Here is a 25,566-nt window from a genome sequence, read left to right on the forward strand (position 1 = left end):
TAAAAGACACTGAGAAAAAATGCATAATATGTTATCATCTGGTTCCCACTGTATATAATTATTATTTGTTTGTTATAAGACCCGGCATTTGAAATCTATGGTTCGTGAGACGCATATTGCTCTTCAGCTGGGGCATTTAGTCAGTGGTGGTCAGGTTAAGTCAGTCTTCCTGTTTCAGAAGTTTAACACAATCTCCTTAAACATACGGAAAAAAATTGGTTCCAGCTCTCACACAATATCAGTGTGAGTTTAATTCTAATTGGCTCTTGGATCAAAAAGGTTGCCAAACCCTGGCTAAGACCAAACTTGTGGATCCATCACTTTCACAACATCAGCTCTATCAATCTATCATTATTTGTTAACAACAAATAAATAGTGCACTTTTCACACCCACATTACCCAGCCCTACTTTGACTCATTTCAGTGTGATGTTTTCAGTGTGACGTAACAGCCCAAGTGCGTCATTACTTTTTACATTAACTTGTCCCCACATGAGTCAATAGTACTTTTCTGTTAAAGTTGGTTAGGAAAGTGTTATGAATCGAGACATTAGTGGTTGGGGAACAGATGTGAACATTGTCTGGATTAAATGACTGTAGCTCATAAACAGCTGTTGTAAGTCAGGGAGGCCCGGGCCAAAGACTTGCCATCACTGGTACAAGGGTGTATCGCTCAAGAATCCCGACTATGTGAATATACTTGCACAACACCTGCTGCAGCATTATGAAAACAATATCATAAGCAACAATGGAAACAGGAGGAGACTAAATATAGTTTTCTGTTTGATCAGTGAGGTCAAGGACAGCCCTTGGAACTAGTAGAGTCGCAAAAGCTTCTGTTCTTCAAAGGATGGGAATCATCGGTGATGGGAATGGGCAAAATAGTATATCCCGATCTGTGTTTATGACTTTGTGCTATTATAATTGAAGTGCGGGCAGTTGCGAGTGGAGGATAACTGCAACAGGTGCACAAACTATACAATACCCTGAAAGGCCTTTCAAGCATTATGTGCGCATATGTGAGCACACAGTACTTTCAAGGCTTGAGAGCATTCAACCACACACAGGGACTAAACTTTTGTGCATCCTCAGAGGGAATCGATCTCCCAAACTCTTACCACCAAGAGCTGAGCACACAGAAAACCAATTTAAAGAGTGCCATATTGTCTGAGATATAATGAAGTCATTCCTGCATTAGAATAAGTATAGATTATGCAGCCCAGTAAAGGGTGCAGATGAAATGAGGCGATAACTATTATTTTCAGATTGGCATGATTAAATTATTATCTTATTATCAAGTCAAAACAGTTGAGCAGTATGAAGTGTGATACTACTGCCTCTTTTGCCCCTAAGTCTAGTGATCTCCTCAGGCCTCTTCCTCACCGGTCATTTACTGCAGGCCTGTTTAACCCTGTCCCTTTGTCCTGAATGCAGAGCGGGGTCAGAGAGGAGCGCTGCAGCTTATACGAGCCAGACACTGTTTGAAGACCACTGCAAGGGCCACAGAGTCAGTTCATTGATATTCAAGGATTTGACCTGGCGACAACAGCGGTGTCACCGGGGTTAAGACAGCCAGGCTTTCCTCATTGTACGGAGCCAAAAAACCATGAGGTGCCCCTGCCCCCACCCGCCCCCGTTTGGTTGTCAGGGTGAGCAAATCAACTTCACTGTGTCACCCCCTTTCTCTCTTTCTTCCTCTTTCATAGCTTCATTCTCGCCCACTGTCTGTTGTGCGGCTTTACCAAAGAGGCCAAAAGGAGACTTCTGTCCACTGGGTGTTCCTGGAGTGTTAATGATAGGGTATATGAGTTTTTATTTTTGTGAATACTTTATAAATATTACCTACTATGTCCCATGATATGAGGTATATGATATGACGTGTTCTTTGGATGATTATCACCAATAGATCCATGCTTATCACTTATAGGATTGCCAGACCCTGCAGCTAAAAACAGTTTGCTTTAAGAGACGCTTTCCTATCCCAGCCCCTGTCCCCAATCAAGTCCTTATTAGTTCTGGTAAAGATCCAGGTGTTAAAGCTCAGCTTCAAAGAAATTATATATTATACTATATAAAACACAGTCAAAACACTTATAATAAATGGTGAACGCTTCAAGAAAATTCAAGTCCAAACCGGGTGCTCTTCAGGATCAAGTGGAGATAATCCACAAAACTTGAAAAAAGGAGGGGATCTGAGGCACTCCGATTGATTAAAAGTTTATTTATGGGACATATGCCGACACATTTCTGACGCTTGGCGACCCTCTTATAATTACTTTGTATATTTTGTTTGTACAAAGCCGACATGAATGTAAAGGTATCAAGTTATGGACAAACTCGAGGAGGACAATATACCCTTATATATGATATATATGTCATAAGTTTTCCTGTTGGAAAAGCAAAACTTAAGACTTACAGATAATACAAGAGTTTTTTAACACAAAGAGGCCCTTGTTGTTTTTTGATAATGCACTGGTCAGCTTTGGTTGTTGTATAGAGCTTTAGAAGTAAAACTTGATTTGATATTCTTTCTAAGTGAGTAAAAGGACACATTTTCATTAGTACAGAAGCAACGGTTGAAGTAACCTGGCAAGAGCCAGATTGATATTATTAGCACTGATATCAATCTGGGATCACTCCAGGGCAAAGCGCTCTTTGTTTTAGCCAAGTCTCAAAACAACAAACCGCAAATCCATTAAATATTTAGTTTGGAAAATGTAATGTGTTTGTAGGTCTGTCCCAGCATAATATGTGTTTTTTTTCTGTTGTTGCTGTGTCGTTAATTTGTATCCATAGAAGTGCTTCTTCTTGTCAGCAAATGTTGCACCCGCCTCCTCACAGCAACACTGGCACCTAATTGGCCCAAACGGGCCAAACCTCTCATTGTTCGGTTTTCAAACAGATCAGTGGGAGCAGGACAAGTTGGATTCTCGGGTGTTTGTTTGTGAACTCAAATACCACAAGAATTCAGCTTGCAGGCAAGGTTACAGTTGAAGTCCTTGATGGAGTGACCAACAGAAATGGAAAAGAGTTCAATAAATTGAAACCATTTTAAGTTAATATTTGAACTCACACCCTCCTCCAGTGCCATTGTGTTCTTCGGCAAGACTCTTCATGTGGCACACCTTCAGTGTCAGAGGCATGAATGAATTCTTTGTTGGATTACAGTCAGAGTCAGGCTCATGATAGACTATAGTTTCTGCTCTCTGTGTGACTGAAGTGACACAAATGTACATTCAATTGTTAAAAAACAAGAAAAAAAATAATGTTAGTAATGTTTCCTTGTAAACAATAAGGATGTTAATATGCCTAACGGAAATGGCAGTTTCAACTCTTCTTGCTCCCTCTTTCATCAGCTGTAAATAAATAAAATCAAGTACAGGTCCTTTAACTTTTAGCGGGTAAGTATTGGACGTTCTCACCAAACAATGCATGTTTTTTGCTTGGTTTATTACCAATATCTGGTGGAAATCTCAGGTCAATTGCACCTTTAGAAATAAGCTATACTTACGTGAATCAGTTATTCTTGTAAAACAGTGGAGCATATTCTGATAACTACTCTCACTTTTATGTTTCTCGACAGGGTGTTGACAGGGTGTCTGTTTCATGCCTTCATACTTACATCTCAGTGATGCAATGTAAACTACTGTCTAAAACCCGCCTTGATAGTGTCCGCACAAGTCAGTCATAGACCAAAGCGAAAATTACCACAAGTCATCAGTCAACACGAATTCATCTGATTCACTTTCATACATACATTCTTCATAACCTTACAGTGTCTGGTAATGGAAAACAATTGACTGAAGCTTGGCAGTCGGCCTCCGCAGTGCTTGTTGTCACTAAAATATGTTGGTTGAGGCAGCTTGAGGGAGATCAGACAGGAGAAAATTGCAGCTGTACATACTGTAAAGTGGAGAATTTGGGGGATCTCAGGTGATGGGGCATGTCTGATCCTCACCCTGTCTGAACCTGAGGGAAGATGGCCTGTGTAATCAGAGTACAAACCGCAGTTTGTACTCTGATTACACAGGAACAACATAAATCACTGAAGCGGGATGGGGAAAGAGCGATTTAGAAAGTGGGAAACAGGTATGGCAATAAAGATCTACCCCAGGGGTGATATAAGTCTGTTTTTTTAATATTATTAGTGTGACTCATAGATCTGTGTGAGAATGAATGGTTGATAGTCCTGTATGTGAGCCAACACTGGGACCTCAGTGCAGCTCTTAATAATGTGCAGAAGATGAGGTAAAGCTCATCACAAAGGATGTTTGAAAGCTAAGACTTAAAAAAATGGTGATCGTAACTTTTTTTTTTCTTGTAGTCCCTGTGTTTTTGTCACATTTTTTGTCTGTTTTTTGTTAGTTTTTTGTCACTTTTTCATCACATTTTTGTTCTGTTTCCATCCTTGTTTTTGTCGCTGTTTTGATGCTTTCTTTTTAAAGCAGTACAAAGTAACTCATGCCCCTAGAGACCACAAGTGCCACTGCAGGTGTCGTAGCATGTTGCGGTTTTTTACTCTTTAATTGTCCGTGAGAGTAAATACTACGGTGACAGAAAAAACAAAGGGAGAGAGGGATATTGTACATCCAATTACACAATGGAGATCTTTTTTTTACATAAAAACTTGGCTGTATGCTGTTTAAGTGGCGCTAGCCTGCAGTTAGCTTTGTCCGTTAGCTGTTAGCTTCTTCTTCATGATTCCATTAGTGTGTATTGGTGACTGCGACCCGGTGGCAGCAAAGTTGCAATTGCGATGTTCTGGCCAGAGACAACAGGGGAGATGAAAGACCCCCAATCACCCCATTAACACTTGTATTACTCTTGTATTTATTAAGGTAAACAAGTTACTTAGTACTGCTGTAAGCTTTAAGATTTGGGTAAAGCCAAACTGGCTCGGTTCAGGTGGGGGTGAAGAGGTTTATTGAATATCCTGTTGTCTGTGTCTGATGCAGTGGGTTCCACCGATTAGTTAGCTATTAATAATAAAGATGATCTAATAGGTTCATGGCAGAAGTGGTCAGTAACAAATTAAACTCAGTATTTTTGTGGAGAACTCATTTGAGAGAGAAAATAAAAATATCTACTCCACTGCATTTATACAAAGGCTACAAAAAGCAGATGATGAAGTGCACTCCAGGACAGTAGGTGGCAGTTTGTAGGTGTATTAGTATTAGCGCATGAAGTCAGTTAAGTAGCCGCAATGATTTACCACACTTATTACCATGGTTTGCTCTTTATTGTCTTTGTCATTAAGTATTTTTTGTGACACTGAAATTCAGATAATTGTGTACTGTGTCCAAAAGTGTCATTATTAGGGGATTTTTAACAGGTTGCAAGGACTGTGGCTCACTTGGAATAAAATAGAATAAACAAGGGAAAATATCAAACCCATTAATCTTTCATTAAGCTTGCCGGATAAAAAAGAATCGCTTAAAGTATCATTCGTTACCATCAGTGCGAGAGCTAAAGCCCCCCGCTAACATCAAAGACTCCTCAAAGAAACAGAGCGGGAGAGAGATAGTCAGTGAGCCTGAATTTGGAGCAGAACCAGCTTGTGGTTGGGTTTTAATTTCGACTGACTCATAATGTCGCTGTGTGGAAACAACATGCTTTGTGATGGGTTTTTTACGGCATCAAGGTCAATAAACAATAAACTGCAGGAGAGAGAAAGAGACGGGATGTTGATAAAGATTGCTAGATTGTCCTCAGCTTGCCCCTGCTTTGCACTGAAAGATCTCAGTGTTTGGAGGGCAAGAGAAAAGCTCAAAAAGCTCAATGTAAAAGCACCCATCAGAGCAAGGGAGGTGTGGCCACCACATTGTTATGTTTTGGAGGGGCATCTTGGACTCGTAACAGTTTTCTTACGTCTTTGATGTCAGCGTTTTGTAAATTGTAAACACAAATTCTCATGCATCCTACAAACAACTACAGTCATTTATGATTGTGCCCATGCTTTGAAGTAGCTCTGATGTCATTATGAGCAGGATGCATGTAGATGACTAAAATGCTGTAGAGACTGTTTCAAAATGGCTCTTTATTGCTGCTGATGCACTGTACAGAAAAGTTGAGTTTAAGGTGTTTTATCCATCCATATTCCTCTGCTTCGCCTTTGCAGGGTCGTGGAGGTAGCAGTCTAGGATGCCCGATCACTCACCACCTTGTGTCTCCTCCCGTAGGTGGTGGGTCCAAGGGAGGACGTCCCCACAATGATGGGGGGGACACCCGGCACCCGCATGGTGCCAATCCAGGCGGCGAAACCAGTCTTAATCATCCCTGAACCACTCTTTGTCTGGCCCCCTGGACTTATTTGCCACCATGACATGTAAACATGGCATGTTGGATTGTTGTCATGGGTTGTCCCACTCTTGCACACACACTCATTCATCATGCACTTTGCTGGTTTTACTGGCCTGTACTGGCTTTAGAGATAAGGAAAACCGGGGCACCCAGAGGAAACCTTTGCAGACAGGGAGAATATATTAACTCCACACAGAAAGGCCCAGCACAGATTGGAACTTTCTTACTGTGAGGCATAGGCTTGAACTCCTGTGCCATAGGGCAATGCTGTTGGGGCAACAGGAGCAGTTGGCTATCACAGTGCGCGTGGCCAGGGGAAGAAACCCATTTCCACATCTTGTTTGGTTACAATTAGCCCATTGTAAATGTTTTAGGTAGAGGGGGAAACTGGTGCACCTGGAGGAGACCCAAACATGGTGAGAGCACGCAGGGCCCACACACGACCCAGGAATCATGCAGAGTTTTCATACATTTTTCTCAGTTAAAAACATTTATTTTGAGGTATATAAACTTTGGGCATATTCTCTTTCGGGGTAATAAAATAAAATCTCTAGCTTTAAAAGTACTTTAACCAAACAAACATCTTGGTGGAGCACATTTTGATGCACTTATTTTTTTTTCTTTCCCTCCCAGAAGACACCCAAGCAAATGTGTATTTAATTTGCACACTTTCAGGCCTATACACAAACGAAGAACTATGTGTAAAAACTGCTTTAAACATAAACCCCACCTCAAAGGCGTAACAGCGCTATCTTTGCTGGTTGGGAGCTGTGATATTTTTGTACAAGCTGAGATGAAAGCCTGAGGTCCTATATGGTTAATGAGACAGCAGACAGTGGGAATGGTGGTTTTAATTACTGCACAGGACTAGTCCAAAGGGGCCGGTAGCTGAAGAACCTGCTGAGTGTCCTAGGTTGGGAGTTCAGGCCAATGCCAGTCCTGCTGTGCCTGGCTGCCTTTGATGCTCACTCCCCTCTGCTTTATTCCCACATTGAGCTTATTACATTCTGCACTGCTTTACCGCACCTTCTCAGTCAAATTTTGGGTTAAAATAAACTCCAAATATTTAAATTTCACCCCAGAAAGTGAAGTCAGGTTTTTTATGTTTCTGTAGTATGCAAATCCCTTTAATTCAGTTAGTGGATAGGTGAGAAGGCTGCCACCACTAGGAGACTATTGCTGTGTCTCTGTTCGTTGGTAGAGCAGCTGTGGGCCAATGTTGACTTTACAAAGATCACATCTACCTATGAAGAAGCGACAACACCTCCGCTGGATGTCATCATTGCCTTGTTGTCACGTGTAATTATAGACTCCATAGAACAAAATCTTCAATGAAAATTATTATACTTATTATTTCCATTGCTTGTGGACTTTGTTGGACAAAAGAGTGTTGCATCATGCTTTCTACTCCCATTTCCTGTGTCTCTAATCTCAAACATGTCAAGGCCACCAGCTCAAGAGTTTTTGTTATTGAATGAACAGGAAGCTGCCAAATTTCTAATAAAACAAACTTCAATAGAAAGAGTCCTTGGACAGAATCACAGGAAGTATACTGATAAGTGGTTTCTTTTGAATCACTGCCGACTGGTTTAGTGCAATATAGGCATTGAACTGGAACTCAATGAGTTGCATGTTCAGGTCCCTATGATTTGGAAAAAAGAGAAGAAAACAAATAAACTCTGCAACATTGGAAGTCAAAGCAGATTTGGAGGTGACTGACTTTATGTTGGCATGACTCAATACATGTGGTAATTGAAGAATAACCTACAGTACAAAAAAGAAAGAGTTTGGAGAAACATAAAAGGATAACTAATGTAACAAACTTGTCTATTGGAGGCACGATACTTTGCAGTTTTGTAAAAGAAAGAAAGAAAAATAATAATAATTTCCATCGACTGATGCCGTAAGTGCAGGTTTCCTTTGATGGGTTTTTGGCCTTGGTATTTCACAGTGTGATTAGCGTAAGCGTGGAAGCCACACTGTTGGAGACTGCAGGCCGGGCTTGAAGCCTGAAGCGCCTTCATCAACATCCCTCGCAGGGTGCACCTTTCTCATCCTCACATGGCTCAGCAGAATAACTTTTACATTCCAACTATTCTGATTTATTATTCATGCTGTTTTATCTGTCTGTTTTATTATTGTTGAAAACCATTTACCTGAATATAATTTCACTTTTGTATTATTCTGGCTTGGCTGCAGGTTGGGGCCACTGAAGAACTGTATAGCCTGTCAACATTGTTAGAATGCATGTCTTTTTCTTTATTTGAGTGCTGACTAAACCAGTGTTTTTCCACCTTTTTTGAGCTAAGGCACATTTTTTTCTTTGAAAAATCACGAGGCACACCACCAGCACAAAATATAAAAAAAATGTAACTCTGTAGCCTATATTCACAATATAAAGTGGTTCTCATCAAAGTGTGAATTGAATAGGAACACTGTATGGTCTGGCTAGCCACAATGACACTGTCACCGCCACCTGTTGCATCTATGCATCACTAATTCTCTTGTCTCAAAGAAATGAACTGAGATGGAAGAGTTTTACATGGTTACTCTGCTGATCATTACACAGCACAGACACTTGAGAATGCCACATTATTTGTAGATAATAATTAATTTGTTTTCAAAAAATATTTTTTAGACCCACTAGGTCAAATTGGATAATTTCCCAAGGCACACCAGACAATATGTCCCGGCACACTAGTGTGCCCCGGCACAGTGGTTGAAAAACACTGGACTAAACTCATAGGCTGTATGTAATTAATTTATTTCTCATGAAGAGCCTCATTGAACCATCTCTTTTTCCAGGGGGCTCTAAGTTGTCCTGATTGGGAAGATGCAAATAAATTCAATGCATTTCCACCCATGACACAGTTGACAAATTGACAAATAACGCTTCAAAATATATATACATATTTTTTCATTTGGATTTCAAGTTAAGCCTAAGCACAATAAAGACTTTGGTTGCCTGCCAATAAGTTCATTATTTTATTATGCAAACATTATCCTTAATTAGAAGGACTTCCCTACTGCTGTCCGACATGTTATGTTGATTTCACTAATTAACATTGTATTCATTGTGCATTTTACAGTTTGCAGTAACTGCGTTTGTGCCTAATTTAATTGGGAAGTAGAGTTTGCTATTTTTTTATTAGGGCTGTCCAGACAAAATACTTTATTAATCCTATGCTAGTAAGATTTGAAGTCGAAAGAGTCTAAAATAATTAGCCTAACTAGTTTCTACAGCTAAACCAGCCTAAAGCCTTCACATAGTCAGGACCAGATGCACGGCAGCGGAGACGTGCAATGTTGGACTCTACCGCCCTCTAGTGGCTGATGGTGCAAGTGTATCAAATTTCTACAATTTCACACCCCGGAGTTGTTTAATCAACGCGATCAATAATGTAGTTCCGAATCCGAGTGGTTTTGTTTCTTAGTTTACCCTTTGGTATCTGTCGTATTCTTGTTATTTTAGACATAATTTAGACATAATTTTATTTACTTTATCTATAGTTCTAGTTCTCGTTCCAAAAACAAAACTAAAAACTATCAAAGTTGGCGTAGTGAGACCTTTTGTTTTCAGTGATGAGGCCCTGTCAGGTAACGGAGGAGGAGGAGCCTTTCGTCTCGAGCGACCAGCCGACCCCCGGCGGAAAACGTCAGTCTGGAAACGTATCTTCGACGTGACCGAAATTGTAAGTATTTAACTAATTCAATGACAAAAGGTCGGATTTATGAATACACACATTAAGGCATATTCAAAATTAATATCTAACGTTTAAAATGTATTAAATAGATGGATGAGAAAATTAACTGTCTTTTTTTTAAAACACTCATTACTTTTTTGGGGGGTAGTTTTCCGCTAATATCAGGTATATTACCGTCGTTTATTGAACATTTAAGCGTATTATTGGATATGTTTTCAATATTATGTTCAAAATGTTTCTGTAGGGGTAGTGATGATGATCTTAGGTTAGCCTCGCCACGCATGTTCATTAATTAGCCCAGCGCTAGCTTAGTCACCACGTGCTTCAGTTGGTAAAAGTGCTACAGTTACACAAAACTAAATAAAAAATGCGAGCTTGAAATGTATCTCACGTTTGAATTGTTATCAGGGACTTTTCGAGAAGTGTGCTCAACATTAGTACCTAACCATGACCGGCCGAGCAAGGGCAAGATCGCGAGGGAGGGCTCGTGGCCAGGAGACTCCTGCACCTGGAGCTGTGGTAAGTGATGCCAGTGATCGAGTCTCGCTTTTTAACCGACTCAAAAACGATATCTCGGCTGAGCTGACTTTTTGAAATGCACCATTCTGTCGAGTTTGTTCAATTCATGCAATATTATCCTGTTTCCTTGGACCAGCCCAGAGAGCCTGCCCCTGTTGAGGTCCCACATGCGGAGGGTAAAGTCGGCAGAGGGAGACAAAAAACCACACCGGGACCCTTTACTGAGGAAGGTAAAACTGTGTCCTGTAATTAATGTGTAGGGAGTATGTGAATTAAACTTAAAATATGAGGTGTTTACTCTACATTGTTATTTTACTATTATAAGTATGTGTCCTTCTGAAAGAGAGATTATAAAGAGAAATAATTTGCTGTATTTCTCTCAGCTCTCCTGCAGATTTCAGCTGGCTTTCAACAAGTGAAGCTCGGAGAACGTGGAGGCCATCGTCGAGATTTCAATGATGCTGGGATCAACACCAGACAGGCCATGGAGCATGTTAAAGATTCCAAGTCTGGTCTGTACTAAATAAAACTCAAATTAAAAGAGGTACTACTTTCAGAAGAATGAATGTTTGTTTCTCTCTCTCTACTTTCTGACTACAGGAACATCTGGACGGGCCATCCAGCTCTCTGCAAACTTCTTTCGTATCCTGTCCCGCCCTCAGTGGGTCTTGTATCAGTATCACGTGGACTTTAAACCCCCGATGGAGTCGCGGCGCCTTCGATCTGCCCTACTCTTCCAGCATGAGGAAATCCTTGGATCTGCAAGAAGTTTTGACGGCGCACTGCTTTTCCTTCCTAACAGGCTGCATAGCAAGGTAAAAAGTTGCTTGAAGGGGTAGGTAATGGGGATGGTTGTATGATGGAAGAATGGCTGGAACCAGTAAAACAATGATCTGAAACACAACTTGAGAAACTAGAAATCTGCTTTTGCAATGTCCTGGTCATTATCCAGATAATGTCTTTAATAAATCTGAAATATTTTGTGATACATCAATGGTAATTCTCAATCATTTAGGAGACAGTGCTCCACAGCGAGACAAGAAATGGAGAAAAGGTTCAGATAACTGTGACACTGACAAACGAATTGCCACCGGTTTCCCCTGTTTGCATCCAGTTTTACAACATCATCTTCAGAAGGTAAATATTCAGATGTATACTTGAATTGGGGGGTATTATGTATTTAAAGTTACATCATTTTTTCTTCTTAGAATTCTGAGGGTTCTGGATATGCAGCAGATTGGACGAAACTACTACAACCCGCATGATCCTCTGGAAATTGCAAAGCACAGGTGCACATTCTGCATTCTAGTGAACAAAGTGTATTGATGTTCTTTTGTAACTGAAGATTATTATGACATTGTTTTTAAGGTTGACCATTTGGCCTGGCTACACAACCACCATCTTGCCTTACGAGTCTGCCATCATGCTGTGCACAGATGTGAGTCACAGGGTTCTCCGCAGTGAGACAGTGCTTGACTTCATGTACAATTTGAAGCAGCAGTGTCCAGCCCAGCGCTTTCCAGACATCTGTGCTAAAGAGCTTGTTGGCCTGGTTGTTCTTACCAAGTATGTGTCAATTTGTGTGTATTGGATGTTGTTGTTTTTTCTGTTACAGTAATGAACTTTCACTTTTAAAGGTACAACAACAAAACCTACAGGGTTGATGACATCGCGTGGGATCACACACCCAACAACACTTTCAAGAGGGGAGATACTGAAATTTCCTTCAGGAACTACTTCAAGACTGTAGGTGTCTGGTTATATCAATACAACATTCGCTGTTCACCATTTTAATCCAATTTCCACCCACACAGCAATATGGGCTGGACATCACTGATGGCAACCAGGCGATGTTGGTCAGTCATGTGAAGAAGAAGATGGGCCCCAGCGGAGGCCCCCCACCTGGACCAGCCATGTTGGTGCCAGAGCTGTGCTACCTCACAGGTTAGCATTCAGTATCGCAGGACACAAGCACAATTGTATCAACTGTTATAGTAACTTGTTGCCTTTTGCAGGACTGACGGACAAGATGCGGTCTGATTTCAGCATCATGAAAGACTTGAGTGTGCACACCAGACTGAGTCCCGAAGACCGAGAGAAACGTCTCAACAGATTCATTATGAATATACAGAAGTAAGCAAGAAGAAACTGCAGCTTTTTTGACGACATATTTTAATTTAGTTTTAGTCTTGGTCTTTTGATGAAAATGTAATTCAATTTTAGTTGAGATATAGACAAAAATAGCTTCAATTTTAGTCGTCGTTGTCGATTTAAATTTAAGACAAATTTAGTCAGTAGTAATATTCACTATAATTATTTTAATTAGGGTCCTGTGTGTGGATTGCTTCATAGAGCTGCTCCCACATGGACAAAGCTCAGAGCTGCTCCTTTGGCAGTGAATTTACATGATATGAGGCTCTTTCAGACTTTTAATAGAAGTCTGGATGATTTTAGTCTCACCTTTTCATTTTTATTTAATCTTATTTTAGTCGACTTAAATATCTGGACATTTTAGTCATAGTTTTAGTCTTGTGAAAAGCCTTTCATTTAGTTTTAGTCGTCAAAAATATCACTTTGACTATAATTAAGACTAAATGAATGTTTTAGTCGACAAAATTAACACTGCTTTGTAAATCAAAATGTAGATTGCAGAAAGCTGACTCTTCTGTTTGTTCATAGAAACAGCGAAGCGCAGTCCGAGTTGGACAAGTGGGGACTCAGCTTCGACAAACAACTCCTTCAGATGACTGGCCGAGTGCTTCCGGTAGAGAGGCTTTCTCAGGGACAACGATCGGTAAATATTCCTTGCTAGATGCAACTGTTAAGATCAATACTCTGATTCTGAGAGGAATATTTGGTGCCCCACAGTATGAGTACGAGCCATGGAGTGCTGATTGGGCCAAAGAGATGCGTGGAATCCCCATTATCAATGCCCCACCGCTTGCTAACTGGCTGCTGCTTTACACACGACGCAATGGCAATGAGGCGCAGGGGCTCACGCAAAGCCTCAACAAAGTCTGTGGTCCTCTTGGAATCCGCATCCAACGAGCGGTGATGTGAGTTACACGAAGGTCTTATCTGTTACACTGCAAATCTGCCATTTAAATTTAGAGAGTAGTAGTAGGTTAGGTGAGGAGGGTGCTGTGTATTAGTTTCACACTTCAAGGCTTCAACTGCCAGGCTATGCTGTGGGGCACTTTAGTGAATGAGATGGTGGATCGTATGAATTCTTGATTTTGGTGAAAGATGCAGATATATAGCACACCACTGGGTAAGGAGTGCATCTTCTAGGTTTGAGAGTTGACTTTATTGAACCAATTAGTGTTGATGACCTCAAAGTCTCTTTTTCAACAAATGTAGCCCACACATGGACTCCACCTCTTGCACCTCGCTTATTACTGTAGCTTATCACCTAAGATGCTTCAACAGGCATTCAATTTTGCAGTTTGGAGAATTTGACGAAAACTATGGCCACCAAACACAAGCAATGAAGCATGCAGTGTATTTATCTCATACAAAAGAACAGAGTATAAGCATTGCTTTTACTTCACAGGGTTGAATATGATGATCATCAGGAATCTCTGCTTAAAGCCCTGCAGCACAACGTTGGACCAGACACAACAATGGTAATCCAAAGTGTTAAATTGGCTGCGCAACTTTTTATGCCGAGTATTCTATTCATTAAAACATTTGTATTGAGTGTATATAGCCCTCTAATAATATGCTATTTTTTTGTAAGGTTGTAGTGATCCTCTCCAGCAACAGGCAGGACAAGTACGATTCGGTCAAAAAGTACCTGTGTGTGGACTGTCCCACTCCCAGCCAGTGCGTTGTGGGCCGTACTCTCAGCAAACCTCAGGGCCTGATGTCTGTGGCTACGAAGATCGCGCTTCAGATGGCCTGCAAGATGGGAGGAGAACTGTGGAGTGTGGAGATTCCTGTAAGTCACCTTAATCTGTAACATTTGTTGAGTTATACATGGATTCCAAAATGAGAGCCTGAACCCACTCACGGACCAATTGTTTACTATACGTGAGAGGAAACACTGGGAGAGAATTAGTGTTGATAAAATGTTAATCATTGTTTAAATGATGGAATCCAGTCCTTCCAAGTCAATGTATTATGTGTAAAACACTAGTGTCATTAGTTTTATTGTCAAGTGTTGTTTCTAGCTCAAGCAGCTGATGATTGTGGGCATTGACTGTTACCATGACTCCACTGCTGGGAAAAGGTCCATTGGGGCTTTAGTGGCCAGCCTCAACCAGAGCATGAGCCGGTAAGTTTACTTTCAGCTTCCGAATTATTGCTCATTTTAATAGCTGTAAAGATTTTGTTTTTGAATGTTTCTTTAGGTGGTTTTCGAGATGTGTGTTGCAGCACAAAGGTCAGGAGATCATGGATGGACTGAAGACGTGCCTTGGCAGTAATGAATGATTTTTTTAATGCTATTTGTTTATTGTACATATTAAAGCTACATAAAAACATGGTATGTTTTTGTACACGTCAGGTGCTATGAAGTCTTACCTGAAGTTCAACAAGTGCCTGCCCTCACGCATCATTGTGTTCCGCGATGGCGTGGGAGATGGCCAGCTGCACAGCGTCGTCAACTATGAGGTCGCTCAGATCATGGAGGCCATCAAGTCCATGGGGCAAGACTACGCGTAAGTTAATAATGCTGTTCGATGACCAAACAAAAACATTTTTTTCATTTGTTGATCTGTTTTAGGCCCAAGCTGAGCGTCGTGGTTGTGAAGAAGCGCATCAACAGCAGGTTCTTCGCTCACATCAATGGGAAAGTGTCAAACCCTCCACCGGGAACGATTGTTGACTCGGCCGTCACCCGTCCAGAGTGGTAAGTGGATTCTAAAACTTACCTTTTAATGGCACTTTGAGTGTTAAACCTGCTTGACTTCTGTTTGTGTATTCAGTAAAAACTTTTAAGTTGATTCAGTGAAAGCCAAATTTAACCACTTAAATGTTTGTTCGCAGGTATGACTTCTACATTGTGAGCCAAGCTGTTCGTCAGGGAAGCGTGTCCCCAACCCACTACAATGTTGTGTACGACACCAGCGGACTGAAGCCTGACCACATGCAGCGGCTCACCTACAAGCTGTGCCACATGTACTACAACTGGCAGGTGTGTAGGATTCACATCCTGTCCCTTGTCTGTTTGTAACTTGTTTTTCACCTGGTAATCTTGTTTTTTTTTTTTATAGGGAATCATCAGAGTGCCTGCTCCATGTCAGTATGCCCACAAGTTGGCCTTCCTCGTGGGGCAGAGCATTCACAGGGAGCCGAATGTTAAGCTTGATGACCTGTTGTTTTACCTTTAGAGCGTTTTGCTTGTTTTAGTTCATTTTAGACACTTTCTGTCTACGTTTCTTACGCTCAAAGATTACTGTGTTGTTTTTTATATTTAATCTGATTTCGATGTTTGAAACTTGGTTTTAATGGGGGAAAAAAGTTTTCAACATTTATTTGAGCAGTTGTAAATTTACGTTTGTCATGTAAGGCTCATCAACTGCTGGGTCAGTGTATTTACGAAAATGTTCAAGTAAAAAAGTAAATGACTCAAATGATTACAAAATAGCAAATTTATTCATATATATATATTTTTTTTTAGAAAAGATTGCACATGCACACCCACACAATGTGTAACCATTAATATAGGCTGATAATCTTTTATCATAAAGCTAGCACACAATAGCAGACTTAAACAATATGGTCTTAAAGACACCATGGGGGAAGCTTGCACAGTTTGATTATAAAGTTAATGTAGAAAAAAGGCAGTTTTGAAAATCAAGTATAAACATTTAAAAACAATTTTACAAATGGACAAGAAGTACAAAAAGAGCAACAGTCACTTGAACACAATGAGGATTGGGTTGGTCTTGAGGAAAGATGCTCCTTTTAACTAGATGACATGGCGAGGCAGCTGAGAAATGTACAGGAAATATTACAGAATGTTTGCATACATTCCATTTGGCAGTTTCAGTTCAACTCATTGCAAAAATAAATCTATGATGTGTAAAATAGAAACAATGTTACGGGTTGACACTTATTTCACAATCACAAGACTGACATCAGGACAATCCCTTTGGGTAGTTCTCATTTACATTGGCCTTCAATTATCATACATTCACTTATTTCACTACTCTACATTGTAGTTAATAGATATACAGTACTTGTTCCATAGACATGAAATTTGACAATTTGGGGACTTCAGACTAACAATAACAATTATCATTTGGCCAAAAGAAATTGCAGAGGTAGCTTTGTCTTTTATTAGTATCTGGGACAAATTTCCAAGGTAATGCAATGCATTTACATTTGTTTATTTCTTTTGTTTACAATACAGAGCTAATATATGCTATTGTAGATTAGTGTGATACTGGATTATCACTTAAAGTGCTTTCATTTGACCGACATTTGTTCTTTTGACCTCAATTTCAGGGATTATACCCAATTCTAGCAAAGACTCCATACACATCTCGGGACTTGGTTTGGAAAGTTTTGTTATGACACAAAGGAATAGGTAACAAGAAGCTACACTATTGAACAAGGTACTAACCATTGTGCAATTATAAGGCAAATAGATGAAGGTTGGATCTGCGAGGCATTTCCAGTCAGCTGGGCATCGAAGGCTGATTCTGCAGCAGAAACCCTGTAAGTTCAATGTGCTTGTTCTGTGTGCCTGACATTTGCCGATTTGAGAAAAGGGGCAGAGAAATAGCATTCACTTTGATTCGTCACAGAATACTACACAGCATTTCAGCCAAGTAATAGTAGTATGCATACTTCTGTACACCTACTGTCTGCAAACACGTCCCCTCTGTGCTGCTGTAGAGCACACACGTCTCACTGATTTGTGAGCGAATCATTTATTGAAAATGTGTTGCGTGACATTCTCCATAAAATTATGGCTCTTCTGCAGATTTGAGCTCTGTCTGAGAAGATTTTATGCAATACTACATTACTGCATTGGCAGAAACTGAGGTATCAGGACCATGATGTATTTTTGAAAATATTACTTTGATCATTTAATAAAATACAAGTGATTTCAATATACAACAGATTTACAACAACAAATGAATTCTAACGATTGCACTTTTTCATATATAAATGTTTTATGTCCCTTATACTCTCCCAGTGTGTCAGATTTATTTTACAGGTGCAGGTCTATGCAATAGTAGGTCCTTCCCTTTTGAGCAGTCCTGTATTCCTTGTTTTGGAGTGCTTGTGTCGTGCAGCAGAGCCAGGCCCGGGGAAGTGTGGACGAACAGTGGGAAAGGCTGCACTTCTGGGTGGACCAGATTTTTCCTGTGGCACCTAATGAGGAAACCCGTAAGGGACAGTTGGTGGAATTAAAAAGCCATTTAACACCTCAAGCACCACTCCTCTCTACAGTCCTTTCTACCTAACCTTCGAAGTCCCTATCTCTATCCAGAAATAAGTAGGGTTCATGAGGCTACGACGGGTGACACTACACAACACAGAGTTGAAGCATGTTTGACTAAATTTCACATCTACGTAGGGTGACCACATTTCCCAACAATGGCTGTCAAAGACAGTGCAGTTCCTCTCACGAAAATAGGTACATTTGCATATTGGGACATTTATCACATTCAATTTCTTTACTTAGAAATACCTGTTATAGTGTATTAAATAGACATCTGAGATATAGAGAAACTACATGTCACTATTTGTTTCTGTAGTCATGAGCTAAAAGGCTTTACAGTGCACTTTGCGATTATGTGCATGTCACACCAAGTACTTATAATGCCAAATATTGTTTCACAATTAAACTGTCTTCACCAGTTTGTGGAACAAAATGCATACTTTTTAAAAATATTTATATTACTAGATTCAACTTACAAATATTACAGAGTAACGGATTCAACGCCACTATGTGCACCACTAGCCTTTCAGCATCACATGAGTTACAGGAAGAGACTTTGCAGACTCATTGCAGGAGACGGACATTGTCATGTACAACACTCAGAGAAACAACTGAAGATACCGTACTTCTTGTCTAGTGCATTGGCTAGGGTTAGATGAGTCTATCAGTGGGAGTTAGACTTGAGGAGTATGAACAGTACTTAAGGGATGTAGGGTCCATGGTATATATTAGAAATGCAAGGGGTACCCAGGACATGTGCATTAGACAAGTGGAGTGTTACAGAGGTATCCTCAGTTGCTCACTTACGTGGCGGAAATAGAGCCTTTAAGGTGTGAAATGAACACTCTTCTTCTGTTTTGCCAAGCAGGTGAGAAAAAGAAATAAAACAAAACAAAACAAAAAATGTGGTGATGGCATTTCAATAGTTTGCACAATGACAGTGGTAAAATTGAACAGGAGAACAAGAAATGTCAAAAGACCTTATATATTAAAACAATTGCATCATTTTTAGTTAGACATAAAAATAACATGATATATATATTTACATTTAGGAAATTATAATTTTCTCTGATAGTGATAGGTTATGTGACCTTTGCGTGCTACTTTACAAGAAAAAAGATTTACAAAAACAAGGCGTTCTGGAGCTGATACAAAAGTTCAACTACTCTGGTCTTATCTTTATATAAAATCTTTGAGAAATCATGCATCTATAAGACATGCCGAGAATATACCACATGGTTTTTGTCTTTCAGTAGAACAAAACTATTTACTCTATTAGAAATTATTCCCGAATAAACAATATATTCATAAAGCATCTGGCTGAATGCAGAGTATGCATGTGCAAAAAGGACTGACTGCTGAATTCAGGACAGTAACAGGTAAAAAGTCTTGGGGGGGGAAATTGACTCTCATTGGGAATGCTTTATGAATACGGTTCATCCATACAGTTCACAAGCTCTCCCCTTCACAGCAGTAAACATGGCAAATAAAAATACCTCAAGTATATCTTTAAAGATCTTTTTAAACATCTATATATTTACAGTAAACTTCTCTGTCAAAAAACCCACCAGACTTGAATCAATGAGACACGCACACGCACAGACACGAGACTGGAGGAGATAGAGGGAACTGAGAATGGATGACAGAGGGCTAGTACTGCAAAGGAGCGTGTACCCTTTTGGTCTTCATCCGAGCAGGAGTGTCCTGGGGGTATCGAGATGGTGAGTCTGTGAGAAAAACCTCTACATCGTCAGGCACTTCTTCAAGAAAGTTGGAAGGAACAAGTCCTTTGTGTCCATTAAGTTCGCCCTGCAGAGTACACAAAATAATTTCAGCAAAACAAGGGCCGAAAATGATGTGTGTGTGTGTGTGTGTGTTTTGAAACAGTAATATGCTTGACAGATATTTAGCAACTTGTAATACATTACAGTACATAAAATGGCTTTTGGACTTTTACTATTTTGAGCTATAACTAAATGTATCTTTTGAGTGGCTCGATGAACTAAAACACAGTTCACTTACGTAGTAAAAACCATCTTCATCTATTTCACCAAAAACTGTAACAACATCTCCCGCACAGAAAGTCAGTTCAGTCTGTCAAAAACAGAAGCAAAGAACAAATAAGAGCTTTATTTGAACAATCATTCACCATTGCGACATATTTTTGTTCCCAAGTTAACCTTCAAACAGGTCATGGATTTATAGTTTTCAACACTTCAATTCCTTCTCCAAATCATTGTGATGCATATTATAACGAGTCAGACTTGTCATACTGTTGCATGGGCTGTTGCAACTGTAAATGCATCAAAACTTTGAAGACAGAAGAGCCACACACAGATCTTCATCTACTGTAGATTGTTGCAGACACACAAAAACAAACACGACCAGTGTACAAGTGGACACAAAGACCAAACCAAGGAGGATGACTGCTGGCTTAGGCAATACATGAGGGGCTGTACTGGTGCCCAGTAGGGACCGAGGGCTTGGCCCTTCATCTGAAGCCTACCTCCTCCTTTGCACTGCAACACGGGGAGGAAACAGACACAGAAATGAAGGTGCTGGACCCTCCTCACCCGCACTCACCTCCTCATTCAGTCTGTGGACCTCATACTGTGTCGGTGGCAGTGCCAATAGAAAGGTGAGAGTAAGTAAAACCAGGGGGTCAGGGCCAGAAAACAGCACGGGAAAAAACTTCAGACCTTTAGATGCTGCATAAAGTTTTCTTGAACAGCAGCTCTAAGCTGAATTGAGCTATGTGTGCACATGATTTTATGATGGTAATATACAAAGTATTATGTCTGTATACAAAGTAAGCTGCTAAGTGCAAGTGCGTAAGACGGTACCTCAACATCAACGTTAGGGGAGCTCTCTCTCGGGTCGTAGTCATAGAGGGCCACCATTCTTCGCGTCGACATGGGATACGGCCGACCACTTCTCCTATATCTCTCTGAAGCCGTAAAACAGAGAACATGACAGAGAAGTTTAGATAAAGTAACATGACGCACTAATGCAGTTGAAAGGGTGAAAGTACAAAGGAAGTGAAGATGAAGAGCATCTATTCTACACAGACCTCTCTTGGACCTTCTGGACCTGCGATTTACTGAGCGCCCATCTCTGAAACGGTCACAGTTCACTTCACAGGAGAACAGAGACAGCAGTTGGAAAAACAGGAAGTATTTCACACATAAACATAAGTCATCATAAAAAAACATCGCTCACCTAACTTCTCCACCGGAGTGTTCAGGGGAAGGAAGCCCTGTTTGAGCAGCTGGCCCATCATTTCATCATCTTCAGTTTGAATCTCTGACACCATGTTACATGGTATGAGACCCACTCTGTCCCGAATTTGCGCTCGGTAGAAGCCATCCTTGTCCTTTCTTCCAAACACCTAAAAGGCACACAAAAAAAAAAGGGGGGAAAAAGAAATTTACAACTTGCACAAATAAGATTGTCTATTGTCCATAATGTTAGGTCACCTTAATGATTTGACCCTCCTTGAAAGGCAACTCTTCATCAGCAGCATCAGGGTTTGGTGACATCGACATTGGATCATAGTCAAATAGAGCTACAAACACCCGTGTCAGTTCGTCCATGTCTTCCCCGTAGGAGCGGTGAGCCCGGCCGCGCCGGCGTCCACCATAGCTGTCTGAAACACAGAGGACGTCTCTGCTGCTACTAGACGCTTCATACAGCCACAAAGAAATCACAGGTAATGCGAGGACATGGTGTTGTTGGAGCTGACAGGGGGAACGTAATCACATTCAGAGCATGTGTGTAAAAAGAATTGTAATTTCAATGTCACAAAAAGTCTGATTAAAAATGGCTAATGACGTGAACAAATCTAAATGATGTAAATCTGCATTATAGCAGGTTTCTTTCTTCACACATGTTTCCAGTGTAATTTGACACTCACAAACATCACAGACTCAACAACACAAGTATCTGATTGGTGGATGCAAAGACAACAACTGGGTGCACACTGCAAGAATAAAACTCGACACAGCACGAAGTTCATTGCTGTTTCACTCAGAAGCTGAACTCATGCAAGCTTTTCCAAAGTAACAAAACGCATGAATTCCAAAGTGCTTATTGTCTGCAAGTCAAAAAACAATAAAAGGTGGCATAATTTTTTTTTTTCCCTCATTAGTTATGGCTATCAGGGACAGTGAGGGGGAAGGTATGAACCCGATGTCACTTCCTCGTGCTGCCATGGATAATAGGATAATGATTCAATAACAAGAGCAGATTTTTGAACACTATAAAATGCTTAGTAGTTGTATGTAAGTAACGCAAGTCAAGTTGTAATTCACTTTCCTTCTCACTGTATCGTAAAGCACATGCAAAATTAAATGAACACAGACCAAAAAGGGTTTGGGTAAAAAGGGGAGGTGAAGTGGGTGTGGCATGGCCTGGACATGGTTGGTGAGTAGAGGAGTGGGTGGGCTGGTTTCTTTAGGGATTAGAGGCGTACAAACAAGGAGGGGTGGACATTCTCCAGCAATGGGAAAAGTGGCCACACTGGCATTCCCCTGTCAGCTTGTTGCAGCTAAGCTAATCCAATAACAAGCTATGACTACCATCCATGGATGATATAACTGCATGAGTGACTTGCAGCCCTAATCAATGATGAATTGGCTGCACAACATACCATATTGATCCTCTGAGGACTTAGATGGCCAAATCCTGCGCCGAGCTACACTGCCATAGTTAACATCCTCCTTGCCCGGTGAGAGGTTCCCCTCACTCCCCTCACTGTTACTGTCCATGGTGATCTCTACAGAAGACACCAACCACAGGATTAAGTCAGAATCCTCACACAGACACAAACTCGGCTCTACCCCATGGACCATTTCTGCATTGTGACACTAGAAATGACGTAGTTGGATGCACAAGGCAACAGGTTTCTCTGTAGTCAGTGGGTGTAAAACAGCAATGCTTGCATTGTTGCAGGGTTTCATTAAATAATAAACACACTCACCCACAGTGAATACAGGAAGAAAAGGTTTATGGGATAGGTTTTCTAAACAATTACAGCTCATGAAAATGGATAGCTACAACTTGGACAAACACCACGCAGAAAGGTGTTTCTTTAAGCTATGAGATGTACAGCTCGGCTCACATGGGAAAAGGGAAGCACACAAGGTCTTTAAGTACAAACATCAGAAGGCCAGCACTAGGACAGATCTCATGAAGTGATCTCACTAACCAATCGACGGGATGGGGCGCCTCTGAGGGGGGGTGCCGATGTGAACCGGCCTCCTTCCTGAAGGATCCAGGCGGTCCGTGTTTCCATGTGTTGGTGAGTGGATAATCTTTGGGATGAAGAAAGAAAAAAGTTAAGCAGTTAGAAGTCTTTGAGTAAGGTGTCAAACTAAATATATGTTCACAATCCTGTTAAAAGAACTGAAAACCGTAAGAGCAAATGATTGTCCATTTGTCCTTAGGGAGACCAAATAATAGACAAAACATCCATAAAGAAACCCATTAACTGATTAAAAGAAATCAAACCAGCCCTCAACACAATAACAAGTGTTTGAGAAGGTTTGTTGTTTAACTAAAGACCATTTGTTTGTTTGTTTTGTTCTGTGCATGTCATTTCTTTCATCAAAGGATACTATGATGATTATGGCCCTGAAGGCAGATCATGGAAAATGAGTAACAGTAACTAAAAGCAAAAAGTTCTGGACACATCTTTTATTGTTTCAGCCCTGTCTGACAGAACCTTTTAAAATGCTTGCCTCATTCTAAAACCACCCACCCAAAAAGTAAATAAATAAATGAAAAGAGACGAAGGCTAAATAATGACGGAACTTGAAAAGCAAAGCAAAGTGGTAACGATGCAGTAATGAACTGAAGCCTCCCCATGCATTGGACAAACTCTACTGCTCCCCTTTGATGGACCCTTCACCTTCAGAGACATGAGAAGTCAAAACGTTGTTAAATGGCCTTTAGGTAACTCAAAGTCTGAATTTCAAATCCACTTGACAGAATAAAATACAAAGTAATTGAGACAAATGAAGTGAGACACCTAGTCATTAAATAAAGAAAATGCCAAACAAAGGAGTGCTTAATTTAAGAAAATGAACCACATTCAGAAAACAAGATGGCTGTTTGCTCATGGAATGTACAGCAGAAAGTCAGATTCACACACCAGCGGCTGGTCCCGGTTGTGCCTGGGCATTGACTGGAGCCTTGCCTCTCTGTGTGGAAAGACCCCAGTTTCCCGAGGCCCAAAATGTTCCCTGTTCCTAAAGTCACCCGTGTGAACCGTCTTGGCTGTAGATCCTGGCCCATCACAGAAGTCCTCCTCCACACTGCACTGCCGAGTCAGAGTCCTTCTGCGGCCCATAGCCAGCGCCCGTCTCTCTACTGGGCCTTCACAGTGGATGATGCGCACAGGCCCTCTCATGGGGCTGCTGTGAGCATAGTACCCACGATGGCTGCGTCCTAGAGATCCCTCCTCCTCACTCCCACAGTCCAACCCGCTGTCTGGACTCTTGGTGTTCTGGCGGTTCATGCGGCCCAAGCTGCCGTCTTCGGGGTAGTAGTAGCGACTGTCAGTAAAGCGGGGTGATGAGCGCTGCCGCTGCAGAAGCCGGGAACTTTTGCTGGGGGCTAAATGGTTGTGCATGAGGCCGTCCTGAGGGTACAGCCTCCTCTGAGTGTGCGGTGTTCCCGGTCTTCCACTGCCGTCAAAGCTCAGGTGCTGGCCCATGATGTCCACACTGTCCGACTCTTCCTCTGCCACCTCTGGTATACTATGCAGCCGCTTGCTGCGGAGCGACTTCTGTTTGACCACCTCCCTCTGAAGGTCCCAGCAGTCCCGCTCCTCGGCTAAGTCCTGACGTTTGTAATATGCCTTCAGGTGTGCAACATTCATAGATCCACATTTTCAGATTTCATAGATTCAGTTCAAGTTAAGTTCAAGGTTCAGTTTTGGGGGGTTGAAAAGTTGAAGGAACAACACAGTATGTAAATAGAATAAATGGGGAGGGAAGACAAAATAAAGACAGAATTAGTTATTTGTGGCAATGTAGTAAGACATGCATTCTCATTCCATGAGAGGAAATGGCATGCTCTAAACAGGAATCTTGTTTGAAAGGAAAAAAAAAAAAAAAAAAAAACAACAAAAGAGAATTTTATACATAGAAAAATACACAAGGAAAAAGTGATTTCTGGGAAAAAAAAAAAAAAAAGACAATGTCACATGGTGCTGAAAAAATGAATTTAGAGTAAAAGCACAGAAAGAGTTCACAAATTGTCAAAGACAGGCACTTGTAACATAAACACAATTTATACTGTACAAATACTAACACAATGGGTTTGCACATTAAAAACTATTTGAGGCAGCTCACATGTGTTTTTGAATATATTTCAATTGTTTTGTACACAAAACCCCAAAAGCCAATGTGAGCACTCAACCATTGATGAAACAGGACCCGACACGAAGACAGTAAAAAACAAAACCCCAAATTAGACACACGTTCTGCTAACATGTTCCGTTTTGCACCCACACAACGCACTCACGAATCAAAATAAAGACACAGTTATATGCTGAGAGAGCAGACATTTACATTTAAAACAACACCAGATGGCAGACAGAAACAAAAATAATAAATATGTCCATTTAAGTACTCACTTAAAT

At 40.8% G+C, this 25,566-nt stretch overlaps 2 protein-coding genes across 8 annotated transcripts in view; one reads left to right on the forward strand and one right to left on the reverse strand.

The window, feature by feature from the left end:
- rimbp2b (RIMS binding protein 2b) overlaps window positions 1–25,566 on the reverse strand; it is a 214,631-nt gene that overhangs the window by 126,454 nt on the left and 62,611 nt on the right. For 3 of the 7 annotated variants that reach the window (XM_079578443.1, XM_079578442.1, XM_079578447.1), the window contains 11 exons: window positions 24,073–24,780; window positions 23,128–23,233; window positions 22,570–22,695; window positions 21,398–21,567; window positions 21,141–21,309; window positions 20,992–21,054; window positions 20,765–20,868; window positions 20,505–20,531; window positions 19,944–20,015; window positions 19,596–19,730; window positions 16,161–17,851 (listed from right to left, as the gene is read on the reverse strand). In XM_079578443.1, the coding sequence (XP_079434569.1) occupies window positions 17,702–17,851; window positions 19,596–19,730; window positions 19,944–20,015; window positions 20,505–20,531; window positions 20,765–20,868; window positions 20,992–21,054; window positions 21,141–21,309; window positions 21,398–21,567; window positions 22,570–22,695; window positions 23,128–23,233; window positions 24,073–24,780 (1,830 nt within the window). In that variant the 3' untranslated portion in view covers window positions 16,161–17,701. Of the gene's footprint in view, window positions 1–16,160; window positions 18,774–19,595; window positions 19,731–19,943; window positions 20,016–20,504; window positions 20,532–20,764; window positions 20,869–20,991; window positions 21,055–21,140; window positions 21,310–21,397; window positions 21,568–22,569; window positions 22,696–23,127; window positions 23,234–24,072; window positions 24,781–25,566 lie in introns of those variants that run through there. The other 4 variants (XM_079578445.1, XR_013793952.1, XM_079578444.1 and 1 more) reach the window with 4 other exon arrangements.
- On the forward strand, window positions 9,972–15,901 carry piwil1 (piwi-like RNA-mediated gene silencing 1). Its single transcript, XM_079562668.1, has 21 exons — window positions 9,972–9,991; window positions 10,412–10,522; window positions 10,659–10,752; window positions 10,906–11,034; window positions 11,123–11,337; window positions 11,538–11,659; window positions 11,731–11,811; window positions 11,891–12,088; window positions 12,160–12,268; window positions 12,337–12,466; window positions 12,538–12,655; window positions 13,202–13,316; window positions 13,391–13,578; window positions 14,076–14,148; window positions 14,262–14,462; window positions 14,695–14,798; window positions 14,875–14,945; window positions 15,030–15,183; window positions 15,249–15,374; window positions 15,512–15,659; window positions 15,739–15,901. Exons 2-21 carry the CDS (start codon window positions 10,451–10,453, stop codon window positions 15,853–15,855), a joined length of 2,565 nt encoding a protein of 854 aa, XP_079418794.1. The 5' UTR covers window positions 9,972–9,991; window positions 10,412–10,450; the 3' UTR covers window positions 15,856–15,901.

This window comes from Gobius niger, assembly GCF_951799975.1.
Source record: "Gobius niger genome assembly, chromosome: 1".
In the NCBI taxonomy this organism is placed as follows: Eukaryota; Metazoa; Chordata; class Actinopteri; order Gobiiformes; family Gobiidae; genus Gobius; species Gobius niger.